Raw genomic sequence first — 12706 nt, 5'->3', positions numbered from 1 at the left:
CTCTAGCATTTATTATTTATAGACTTTTTGATGATAGCCATTCTGACTGGTATGAGTTTGTACCTCATTGTGGTTTTGATTTGCATTTCTCTAATAATTAATAATGCTGAGCATCTTTTCATGTGTCTGTTGGCCATCTGTATGTCTTCTTTGAAGAATTTCATAAATGTTTTTCAGTGCAAACTCAGGAAAACAAGACCACAACACAAGAAGTTATTTACCCCAAACTATGGGTATAGGTGGTATTTGTATTAATCTATCCTCATAAAATCAAAGTTGCAAGATTAAAAAATCAACTTTTTAACTGCCAAAGATAATCTGAAACTATATTGAGTTGCAGGGTCAATGAATATTTGTTTTGGAGAAATATTATAGATTAAGAACAAAATTCAGACTGTGCTTGAAATTAAAGAACAGAGAGTAAATACACTTCAAATTAAAGGATTAAACATTGATGAGTGATGGCCAATTAGCATACACAGAATTACAAAGGCAAATTACAAAACACCAGGGTGAGTGGGCAATGTTTTCATGGTATCCTAAATGCTGTAGTACTTCCATAAATGTTATCCTGAATTTCTTTCCTTATGAAAGTCTAATCTGTAGAAATGGGAATTCTGAGTACGGATTAAACATGGTATTAGTATGATATACAAAATCTGAAGGATAAGATATGGATTATGTGGCAAGTGGCTGCAAAGAAAATTATAAAATGAAAGTCAGCTTAATCACCCCTACCCCCCGCCACCTCATTACAAGGAAGAGGACTTACTGAATATCCTATGAAACATTTTCCATAAATCTAAACTCAAGTGATAGGACTGATAAGAATGTAACACTGGCAAGACTTTCTCACTTTCCTTCTTAGTTGACTTTGGTAATCCTTGTAAATGCAAATTTGTCTTTCTTAAGACTGACATCATGACTGTGAGGAAATAACCTCAAACCTACTGGTGATTCAGGTGATATCTCATCACTAATCTGGTTTTTTACTTTCCTTCAAGTTGTCTACATATGCCTGACAAGGAATAAGCTGTTGTGAGGTGAAAATGCTTTCCAGAACACATGGTTTTCTGAGACTCTAATTTCATTTATGGATCAGAGATGGTTGACAATGCTATAAATATGAAGACCTTTTGTAGTGTAATCATATAATCAAGTTATAATTATTTGAATGGAAAAAAAGACAAAAGAGACAGTAAACAATAACTAGGAGTTACAACTGGAGAATCTGAAAACATATCAAATAGTGTAATGCAGTGAAGTGAAGTGAAAGTCACTCAGTCGTATCCAACTCTTTGAGACCCCATGGACAACAGTCCATAGAATTCTCCAGGCCAGAATACTGGAGTGGGTAAACTTTCCATTCTCCAGGGGATCATCCCAATTCAAGGATTGAACCTAGGTCTTCCGCATTGCAAGTGGATTCTTCACCAGCTGAGCCACAAGGAAAGCCCAAGAATACTGGAGTGGGTAGCCTATCCCTTTTCCAGCAGATCTTCCAGACCCAGGAATTCAACTGGGGTCTCCTGCATTGCAGGCAGATTCTTTACCAACTGAGCTATCAGAGAAGCCCAATAGTGTAATATTACTATTAAATTTCTTGAGTGAGATATTAGTATAATGTTATGTAGGAGAATGTTCTTGTTTTTAAAAAGTGTATGTTTATGTATTTAGGATGAGTTTCAACTTTAAAAAAAAATTCTGCAACTTACTTTCAAACAGTTCAGCAAAATATAGATGATAGAAGAGAGAAAGCAAATACAGAAAAAATATCAATAACTGGTGAATTTTGGTGAAGTTATATATGTGTTCATCATACCATTCCTTGCATATTCCTGTGATTTGGAAGCTTTAAAACAGAAAATTGGGACCTTGAACCTAGACAGCCTAGGCATAAGTCCTGCCTGGTCTGCCAACTGGGCAATTTCCTGAGCTTAATCTATCTTAGCTTCCTAAACTCTAAATAAGACTATAATATTGTAATATTGTAGTATTCCTTCCTTCCTCCTAACATTGTTAGAGTATACTGTGAGTCAGTATGTGTAGAATCTACAACAGAGGTTGATATGAAGAGATCAACAGATATTGCCCATTGTTAATAATGCTGTCAGCTATCCTCTCCTCATGTTCTACTTTATTCTTCTCCCTGCATGCTTCAGTACTGAGACTTTATTACACACACACTGGTGGTTTGCTTTTTACCTTCTCTATAAGAAGATAAACTCCAAAAGGATAGATACTTTGTCTCTTCTGGTAACTGTGATAGCCCCAAAATCTGCAACACTGCCTATCCAAAAAACTCTCAATACATATTTGTTGGAAGTATGAATGAAGCAACAAGTGCATCTTATCTTGTGACATAACCTGTTTCTATAAGATAGGAAATAAATCCACACATAATTTTATATAATACTATTTTCCCATTAAATATCATTGTAAAAGAAATATATTCCTTATAACAACAATTAACTGGCCCCAAGATATCATAATATCTAACGTTAAACTATGGAAACCTTTTTTTAAAAAGTTGGTAATTTAAGGAAAAGAGAGAAAATAACACTATCTGAAATTACATATCTTGTATAGAATAGTTCAGATCATTTTTGAGCTTGGGAAAATAATAAACTACAGCAAAACTGAAAATAATAAGCTGAACTTATAGGACACCTCAGTTCTATCATCATAAACATTTTCAAATAACCTAGTAAATAAACCATCTTTCTCATCCAGGTGCCAATGTCCTTCACAGAAGGTTAACACAGATGTAAGATGGTTTCCATATTTTGTGAACCATTACTTTTTAAAATGAAAGGCTGGTGTGGGCTGGAAAGAGATAGTGAAATGCAATCAGCAAATGGGGAAGAGCTATTACCAGAGCAGAGCCAGCAGTAAATGAAGTAAAAGGGAGCTTGTTCACCTAAATACAAGGCCCTGGGAAATGGGCCTGTGACCTGTCACCATAGCAAGGACTGGACCGCGTGTACAGGTTGCTGATGCCCAGATTTCTGTATCTTGGCTTCCTATGTGATGAGACATACTTGTATTTTAACAGAGATACTATCAACGGTTCATATAATTGGATGTTTTCTGCACAGTTTTGACATGACATACTATATTCTCAATTGTAAACTCCTGGATCAAAACTGTTTTGTTTTTTCAGTGGAAGCAACACACTGCTGATTCATTTCCAGAGTTTTATCTACTGTGCTCTTTTAATCTTTGAGTGATAAAGTGCTTCATCTTTAAGCACTACTCTATGTATTTGTAGAGCTGCTGTTGTTTTTTTAGGTGCTCTAACTTCTAATGAACATTCTTCAGTGTATAGTTAAGTTGGCTATTTTTCAGAAATTGAAAAACATATTTTTAACATATTTTGAAAAATAACCAAGATGAGAGGGACAGAATCCATAGGGCTATATCCCTTATGGACGTACATCTCTAACAGGAGAGAATGAGGAGGCAGAAATAGAGGACTTTAAAAAAATTTAAAAAGCATCTTTTCCTTTTAGTTAAATTTCTTTTTTTTTTAATTTTTTATTATTATTATTTTTTTTTTACTTTACAATATTGCATTGGTTTTGCCATACATCAACATGCATCTGCCACAAGAGTAAAATGGGTGCCCTCTTACTCTCAGGTCAACTGTATTAGTTTTGATTGACAGTTTCACCTTGGCTTTATTTATAAAGCAATGACTGGGGTTTTTAATCCACCTAAAAACTGACCTCATTGCTTAGACTGAGAAATCATCCCATCATGGTGTTCCTCTAGGAATTATTTCTTTATGAGATTTACATGTTTTCCAGTGAAGATCGGTAAACAATATATACAAAGGACAGAAAGAAATAATTCCCAGAGGAACACAATGCTGGGATGATTTCTCACTTTAAGATATATCACTAAAATAATAGGGTTAATTTCAGAAGCAATACACAGAAACCACACACTTCACTTTGTGACATAAACTCATATTTATTTCTGTTTACAGAAAGTTCCAAATGTAGTCTAAATAAATGTAGATATTAGTATCATGTACCACTCATCATTTTAGAATTGAGAGACTACTAAATTTTAATTTTAGCTCCTTCAGGTGAATTAACAAGTTAGAGCCAAGTTCTAAGAGAGTTTTTAACAGGATTTGTCTCCAACTAACATTTCTTTTCTGTCCATGGAATAATGTTTTCTAAAATTTTAAAGTAATTTTTCTGAGAATCTCTGAAGAGACATCTCAAGCTCAGAAATAAACAGGGATATACCAGGGCTTCCAGTTTAAAATGTGTCCCAATTTCACCAGTAAATGCATCCTATGACTGCGAGAGCAGTCTATCATCCTACCTTTATTTACACTTAGTGGTTTATTGTTCTCCCCACCTCTTTTCCTCTAGAATTTCACCATAGAAAGACTTACAAACTTAAGTGAAAGCAGAGGCCCACTGTTTTCCAATTAGGATAAGGTGAAGTAACCAGCCTGATTTAGGAAAGTAAAATTCCCACAATTGCTAGAAAGCAGGGTGGGTGTGTAAAGACTCAGTGCTGACAACCTTCAGAAACCAGAATTACTGGCAGGAAATTCTCAGACCTCCAAATCTGCTGACTCATAGTCAAAGGCCCTCTATGAATTACACATCTCAGTGCTATCCCTGGAAGAGTGACACCAAAAGATAAAAACACTGATTCAAAAAAACAATGCGAGCAATTGCTTTCTGGTATTTTTGACCAAAAAAAAAAATAAAAATTAAGATATAAGATACAATTCTCTAAAATGAGAGAAAGTAAATATTCAGTGCCTATTTGTGCAACACATATTTTTTCAGGGCAAAAGACCTGGATAGGTATTTTCTATGAGAACCTAGAAGCCTGCCTATTATTTAGAAGTCTAGGTAGAGTTTCTGCCATCAGTACCTTAGAATAAATTTGCAAAACTAGGGAAAATCCACAAAAATAATTAAAATTTAAAACAAAAACAAAAAACAAGAGCACCTTAACAGTCAAAATCCTTTTTATGCAAGACTGAGGAGGTTCAAAGTAGTGAGTCAAAGAGAAATATGACATAAATAATAGAAAATCCTCTATAAATGAACTTAGTACAAATCCTCAGCAAAAGCTCCAGAGTTCTGTCACCAGCATATGCTCTGCGGCATTGAATGATGCAGCTGCTAATAAATAATTATCACTTTTCAAATGTATAATATACCTTTAATAAACTCTTTCTTATGAAATTTTGTACCATTTTACTGGCATGATCTCATTTATCTTTCTGTTAGTAATGAAAAACAACTGATATCTCCACATAGTAGATACTTCCTAAGATCAAAGGAATAAAAATGAATGTTGCAAATTAAGGTAATTAATTCCCTAGGTCACTAGTAGAATTTGAACACATAATTTTACCTTCTAGTTTAGTGTTCTACTAAGGACAAGAAAGAGGAGAGTGAAAAAACTGGCTTAAAGCTCAACATTCAGAAAACTGAGATCATGGCTTCTGGCCCCATCACTTCATGGGAAATAGATGGGGAAACTGTGGAAACAGTGTCAGACTTTATTTTTTGGGTCTCCAAAATCACTTCAGATGGTGACTACAGCCATGAAATTAAAAGACGCTTACTCCTTGGAAGGAAAGTTATGACCTACCTAGATAGCATATTCAAAAGCAGAGATATTACTTTGCCAACAAAAGTCCATCTAGTCAAGGCTATGGTTTTTCCTGTGGTCATGTATGGATGTGAGAGTTGGACTATAAAGAAAGCTGAGCGCCGAAGAATTGATGCTTTTGAACTGTGGTGTTGGAGAAGACTCTTGAGAGTCCCTTGGACTGCAAGGAGATCCAACCAGTCCAGCCTAAAGGAGATCAGTCCTGGGTTTTCTTTGGAAGGACTGATGCTGAAGCTGAAACTCCAATACTTTGGCCACCTCATGTGAAGAGTTGACTCATTGGAAAAGACCCTGATGCTGAGAGGGATTGGGGGCAGGAGGAGAAGGGGATGACAGAGGATGAGATGGCTGGATGGCATCACCGACTCAATGGACATGAGTTTGAGTGAACTCTGAGAGTTGGTGATGGACAGGGAGGCCTGGCATGCTGTGATTCATGGGGTCGCAAAGAGTTGGACACGACTGAGTGACTGAACTGAACTGCACTGAAGGGCAAGAAATGTAATGTATCTAATTGTTTTGGGTTCTAGGGAAAAAGGTAAAATGGAAACATGATGAATTATACTGTTGGTTTTCATATTTACTCATTTCATCATACACACATTTTAAATACATCCATGTCATCAATGTTCTCCTAGGAGGTATGAAGTCAATTAAACTGCTAAGCTCCTTTAATTACCTACAATGCTTTTAAATGTACACACATGAGATACTGATGCTAACAAGTTTATCATATTTAATAAATTACCTCTTCTAAGACATTCCATAGTTCCTCATCTGTATACTCATTAAAGGGATCCAGATTTTTCCTCATTGTTCCAGTGAACACAATAGGGTCCTAAATACAACAAAATAGATACTGTTATTACTGCAGTCTCTTTTCATTTCATTCCAATTTTTAGAGAACAGATTTCAAATGCAAAAAAAAAAAAAAAAGAAAGAAAACAAAGTTTACTACAATCATTAATAGTAAGCTTGCAAATCTGTTCAATCACTTAGTCATGTCCAACTCTTTGTGACCTCATGGACTGCTGCAAAACACCAGGCTGCCCTGCCCTTCACCAACTCCCAGAGCTTACTCAAACTCATGTCCATCAAGTCAGTGATGCAGTCCAACCATCTCATCCTCTGTCATCCCCTTCTCTTCCTGCCTTCTATCTTTCCCAGCATCAGGGTCTTTTCAAATGAGTCAACTCTTCGCATCAGGTGGCCAAGTATTGGAGTTCCAGCTTCAGCATCAGTCCTTCCAATGAATATCCAGGACTGATTTCCTTTAGGATGGACTGGTTTGATCTCCTTGCAGTCCAAGGGACTCTCAAGAGTCTTCTCCAACACCACAGTTCAAAAGCATCAATTCTTTTGTGTTCAGATTTCTTTATACTCCAACTTTCACATCTATGCATAATTACTGGAAAAACCGTAGCTTTGACTAGATACACCTTTGTTGGCAAAGTCATGTCTCTGCTTTTTAATATGCTGTCTAGGTTGGTCATAGCTTTTCTTCAAAGAAGTAAGCATCTTTTAATTTCATGGCTGTAATAACCATCTGCAGTGATTCTGGAGCCCCCCCAAAATAAAGTCTTTCACTGTTTCCATTGTTTCCACATCTATTTGTCATGAAGTGATAGGATCGGATGTCATGCTCTTGGTTTTCTGAATGTTGAGTTTTAAGCCAACTTTTTCACTCTCCTTTTTCACTTTCATCAAGGGCTGCTTTAGCTCTTCTTTGCTTTCTGCCCTAAGGGTGGTGTCATCTGCATATCTGAGGTTATTGATATTTCTCCTGGCAATCTTGATTCCAGCTTCTGCTTCATCCAGCCTGGCATTTTTCATGATATATTCTGCATATAAGTTTAATAAGCAGGGTGACAATATATAACCTTGACATACTCCTTTCCTGATTTGAAACCAATCTGTTGTTCCATGTCCAGTTCTAACTATTGCTTCTTGACCTGCATACAGGTTTCTCTGTAGGCAAGTAAGGTGGTCTATTATTCCCATTTCTTTAAGAATTTTCCAGAGTTTGTTGTGATCCACACAATGAAAGGTTTTGGCATAGTCAATAAAGCAGAAGTAGACGTTTTTCTGGAACTCTTTTGCTTTTTCAATGATCCAACAGATGCTGGCAATTTGATCTGTGGTTCCTCTGCCTTTTCTAAATCCAGCTTGAACATCTAGAATTTCACAGTCCACTTACTGTCGAAGCCTGGCTTGGAGAATTTTGAGCATTACTTTGCTAGCATGTGAGATGAGTGCAATTGTGCAGTAGTATGAACATTCTCTGGCATTGCCTTTCTTTGAATTTGAATGAAAACTGACCTTTTCCAGTCCTGTGGCCACTGCTGAGTTTTCCAAATTTGTTGGCATATTGAGTGCAGCACTCTAACAGCATCACCTTTTAGGATTTGAAATAGCTCAACTGGAATTCCATCCATCACCTCCACTAACTTCGTTCATAATGATGCTTCCTAAGGTCCACTTAACTTCACACCAGGATGTCTGGGTCTAGGTGGGAGATCACACCATCATGATTGTTTGGGTCATGAAAATCTTTTTTGTATAGTTCTTCTGTGTATTCTGGCCACCGCTTCTTAATATCTTCTGCTTCTGTTAGGTCCCTACCATTTCTGTCCTTTATTGTGCCCATCTTTGCATGAAATGTTCCCTCAGTATCTCTAATTTTCTTGAAGAGATCTCTAGTCTTTCCCATTCCATTGTTTTCCTCTGTTTCTTTGCACTGATCACTGAGGAAGGCTTTCTTATCTCTCCTTGCTGAGACTGAGCAACTAAAACTAAAAATTAAATTTAAGCATTTCCCAGTGCAATATGGGCACCCACTTACATCTATACTGCCAGTTTAAAAGGATATATTGAGAGATTATGCATGTTCATTTAGCTGCAGTAGATGGCAGAACAGAGTTTAGTAAATAAGAGTATTTCCCTTTGTTTGACATGCCAAATATATATCTCAAAATCAGTAAAATTTTCATCAAAGCTTATTGAATAAAAAGAATTATCTATTAAAACATGATTTGTGGAACTGACTGTAAAAGTGCTCACAGTAGACACATATGCAAGGGCAGATAAGGATCAAAGTAATAAAAACAGATATTATTATTACAGTATCAGGTACTACAGTACCTCTAGGCAATGAAGTAAATAAACTTATCTTATAAATAATCATTATAAAGATGTGTACAGGCAGAACACTTCAGTGTAGAGATTTACAGCAGAACATAAAAAATTCTTATATATACACTAAATTTGTTGGCCTAAGTATATTCTTTATGAAGGTACACAATTAAGTCTCATTTAATAAGAATTAAACAGTTAGAGGAGCCTGGTGTGCTACAGTCCACGACATTGCAAATGTTGGACATAACAACTGAACAACAACAATAAGAGTTAGCTGGCACAGCAGAGTCAGGAAAACAAATGCTCTTCATCAGTATAGCGTTTTAAATGGAGTACTAGCTTCAAACCTGTTTTTCATCATAGTATAAAGATGATACTTTTAAAATGTAACCCTTCATACCATATTTAGTAGTAATTTTTCCCTTGTTACTACTGTAAGTTCATATTAGACATGTGACACAAAAATGGCCACTCTGAATCAGAGCATTTAGTGTAGCAAATTGATAATCCCTCAACACAACTGCAAGCCTGAAAACCTCAGTCTTACTGGACCTTTTTATATGGTCCTGGAAGATAAGACTCTCATTATCTTACAAAGAAGCCCTGCCCACTAACCTGGTGCTTAAAACAGCCTGGGACCCAGACAAACATCATACAAGTGGTTACAAATGGGGCAGATACAGAACAACAGTTTTAATGATTTCAGTCCCAAACCAGGAAACTGCCCTCCACTAATGTTTATGTAGCGTAACTATAGCTGCTGCTTCCTTGAGTCCTAAAAGCTCTGTCCTCATTTCTAATCTGAGAACGTTTAAGGTGCAGCTCATCTCCCTGTTTCAAGAAGAAGGACCCAGAGTTGTTTTAAAATCTTAGTTTGCTTCTTCTTCTTCTTCTTTTTTTTTTTTGGTAATCCTGTAGCCTCTAAACGAGTTTAATCCCTGACTCAGGAAGATCCCCTGGAGGAGGAAATGGCACTCCAGTATTCTTGCCTGGAGAATCCCATGGGCAGAGGAGTCTGGCAGGCTACAGTCCATGGGGTCACAAAGAGTCAGACACAACTGAAGAGACGCAGCAGCAGCAGCCTCTAAATGAACTTATCATCATCCATATTCAGAAGAAAGAATATTGTTTGCCAGCAAAAGAAATGAATATAAGTCCCATAAAGTTCTCTTTTGTTAGCTCCAGGGAGCAGTTCAAAGGGATTTAACAAAGACTTCTGACTGCATTGGTCTAGAGTCTAGTAATAGAACATCCACCTCTTCTGAGTTTTGTTCTCAATGAGGAAAAAGGGGGAAAGAAAGCCAGGTAATTTGGGATGTCTTAGAGAGAGACAGCTCTGGTTTACCTCTTTCAACCTACTGGAGAAAACTCGGGAAATAGAAATATCAAAAGAGCAGAGTGGGCTATTAAAAAAAAAAACAAAAAACCTAACTTTTGTCTTGATTTTTCAAAAACCTATTACATATAAAAATGAATCTGTTTAATCATAATAAACAGATCTGTGCTGATTTGTGCCAACCCTTGGCCTGTAATCATAAACACTCAATTTGCAAGGAATCTCTCTTCAACTGAAAACATTTTCTTTGTGCCAACAGCATAAGGGTCTCTAGGTGCAGAGATTCATCCAAAGAAGTTTTAAAATCCATTTTTTTAGATTCTTTTAGATAAGCAGCTACTACTTGAATGTAATCACTCCATGGTGTTCTTTCTGGGGAACATAACTACTTCACATCATGAGCATAAAGGATGCATACACTTCAGCCCCCTGTTGTTTAAAGAAAGTACCTAGGAAGTGCTTTCAGTTTTTACTTATTCCTGAAATTTTGAACACAAATTGAGGAGTACTTTCTTAAGAATATAGTATTTGTTTCTGAAGGCTTCCCACCACCCCCCATGACTCCAGGATTGATGCTCTATGACACCATTTCCCTGCCTCTGGCTCTTATGCAGGCCCTTGGTGCTATCACATCTCCCCCAGTTCTGACTTGCTCATGGTGGGGTCAATGGTGATGGGAATGAGCCTAGAGGGCAGAGAGAGAGAGAGAGAGAGAGAGAGAGAGATGATCCCAGAAGCTCGCTGCTGCTCCCAGGATCACAGGGAGCAGGGAGCCAGGGAAGATGGTGTGGGCCTGGCTCACCTGAGTGGGACAACTCAAAGAAACAGCCTTGGGCTCCCCCTCTGCAGAATCTCCTCTCAGCTTCCTAGCTTCCCTAAATCAGGGTGTTGAGGCACAAGCATCACTGCTTCCTACTCCTTTGAGGAAGGGGGATATAAGCTTTTTGCACTCAGACAAGTAACTGTAAGTAATCAAGTCAACAGACTTTCTCCATCTCTGTAGTCAGCAAGACATTGTAAAGAGAAAGGACTCTTGGCTGGGGAGGGCTAAGATTTTTAGTATCTTCTGACATTTATTAGCCCATGACACATAAGTACATAAACTTGTTTATAAACTGATACTGTTCAAGTGAAGGACATAGCACTAGAAGAAATATCTTCCTGTTTTGATCTATACTTATTCACTTTTGTTACATTCTAGAGAATCACCAAGATATTTCCTAAGAATTATACTTCTTTAAGAAGCAGAACAAAGGAAAACAGAATCAGGGACCAAGAAGAAATGGTCAATTCAACTTTCCATGATCACAGCAGCCAGATACTGGTTTTATATGAAACATTCCACACACAGACCTATTAAGTCCTCACAATAGTTCAAGGAGTTGGTACTTGTTAGCTGCCTTGTAAGGGAGAGAAAATTGAGGTGCACAAAGATGGAATACCATATCCCATATTCTTCTTCACTATTCTCTACTGCTTGCCTGCTTGTTGCTGTTGTTGTTCAGTCACTAAGTTGGGTCTGACTCTTTTTGATCCCATAGACTGTAGCACGCCAGGCTTTCACTATCTTCACTATCTCCCAGAGTTTGCTCAAACTCATGTCCATTGGGTCAATGATGCCATCCAACCATCTCATCTTCTGTCACCCCTTTTCCTCCTTCCTGCAATCTTTCCCAGCATCAGAGTCTTTTCTAAACAGTCAGTTCTTCACACCAAGTGGCCAAAGTATTGGAGCTTCAATTTCGGCATTGGTCCTTCCAATGAATATTCAGGGTTGATTTCCTTTAGGATTGACTGGCTTGATCTCCTTGTTGTTGAAGAGACTCTCAATCATCTTCTCCAGCACCACAGTTTGAAAGCATCAAATCTTCAGTGCTCATCCTTCTTTACAGTCCAACTCTCACATCTGTGCATGACTACTAGAAAAACCATAGCTTTGTCTATACAGACCTTTGTCAGCAAAGTGATGTCTCTGCTTTTAAATATGCTGTCTGGGTTTGTCATAGTTTTTCTTCCAAGGAGCAAGTGTCTTTTAATTTCATGGCTGCAGCCACCAACTGCAATGATTTTGATGAAAAGGATTTTTTTTTTTTTTTTTTTTGGTGTTAGTTCTATAAAGTCTTGTAGGTCTTCATAGAACCATTCAGCTTCACCTTCTTCAGCATTAGTGGTTGGGGCATAGACTTGGATTACTGTGATGTAGAATGGTTTGCCTTGGAAACAAACCAAGATCATTCTGTCATTTTTGAGATTGCAGCCAAGTACTGCATTTCAGACTCTTCTGTTGATTATGAAGGCTACTCCATGTCTTCTAAGAGATTCTTGCCCACAGTAGTAGATATAATGGTCATCTGAATTAAATTCACCTATTCCCATCCATTTTAGTTCACTGATTTCTAAAATGTTGATGTTCACTCTTGCAATCTCCTGTTTGACTACTTCCAATTTATCTTGATTCATGAACCTAACATTCCAGGTTCCTATGCAATACTGTTCTTTACAGCATCAGACTTTACTTTTACTACCAGACACATCCACAACTGGGCGTTGCTTCCACTTTGGTTCAGCCTCTTTATTCCT

At 37.3% G+C, this 12706-nt stretch overlaps 1 protein-coding gene across 1 annotated transcript in view; it reads right to left on the bottom strand.

Annotated features, from left to right (window-relative positions):
* LOC129624636 (ATP-binding cassette sub-family C member 4-like) overlaps window positions 1-12706 on the bottom strand; it is a 364051-nt gene that overhangs the window by 32529 nt on the left and 318816 nt on the right. The window contains exon 35 of the mRNA XM_055542792.1: window positions 6404-6493. Coding sequence (XP_055398767.1) covers window positions 6404-6493 — 90 coding nt within the window. The remainder of the gene's footprint in view (window positions 1-6403; window positions 6494-12706) is intronic.

Source organism: Bubalus kerabau, chromosome 12 (genome assembly GCF_029407905.1).
Source record: "Bubalus kerabau isolate K-KA32 ecotype Philippines breed swamp buffalo chromosome 12, PCC_UOA_SB_1v2, whole genome shotgun sequence".
Taxonomy (NCBI): domain Eukaryota; kingdom Metazoa; phylum Chordata; class Mammalia; order Artiodactyla; family Bovidae; genus Bubalus; species Bubalus kerabau.
The sequence above is the reverse complement of the archived record's forward strand: the minus strand, read 5'-3'. Positions and strand labels throughout refer to the sequence as shown.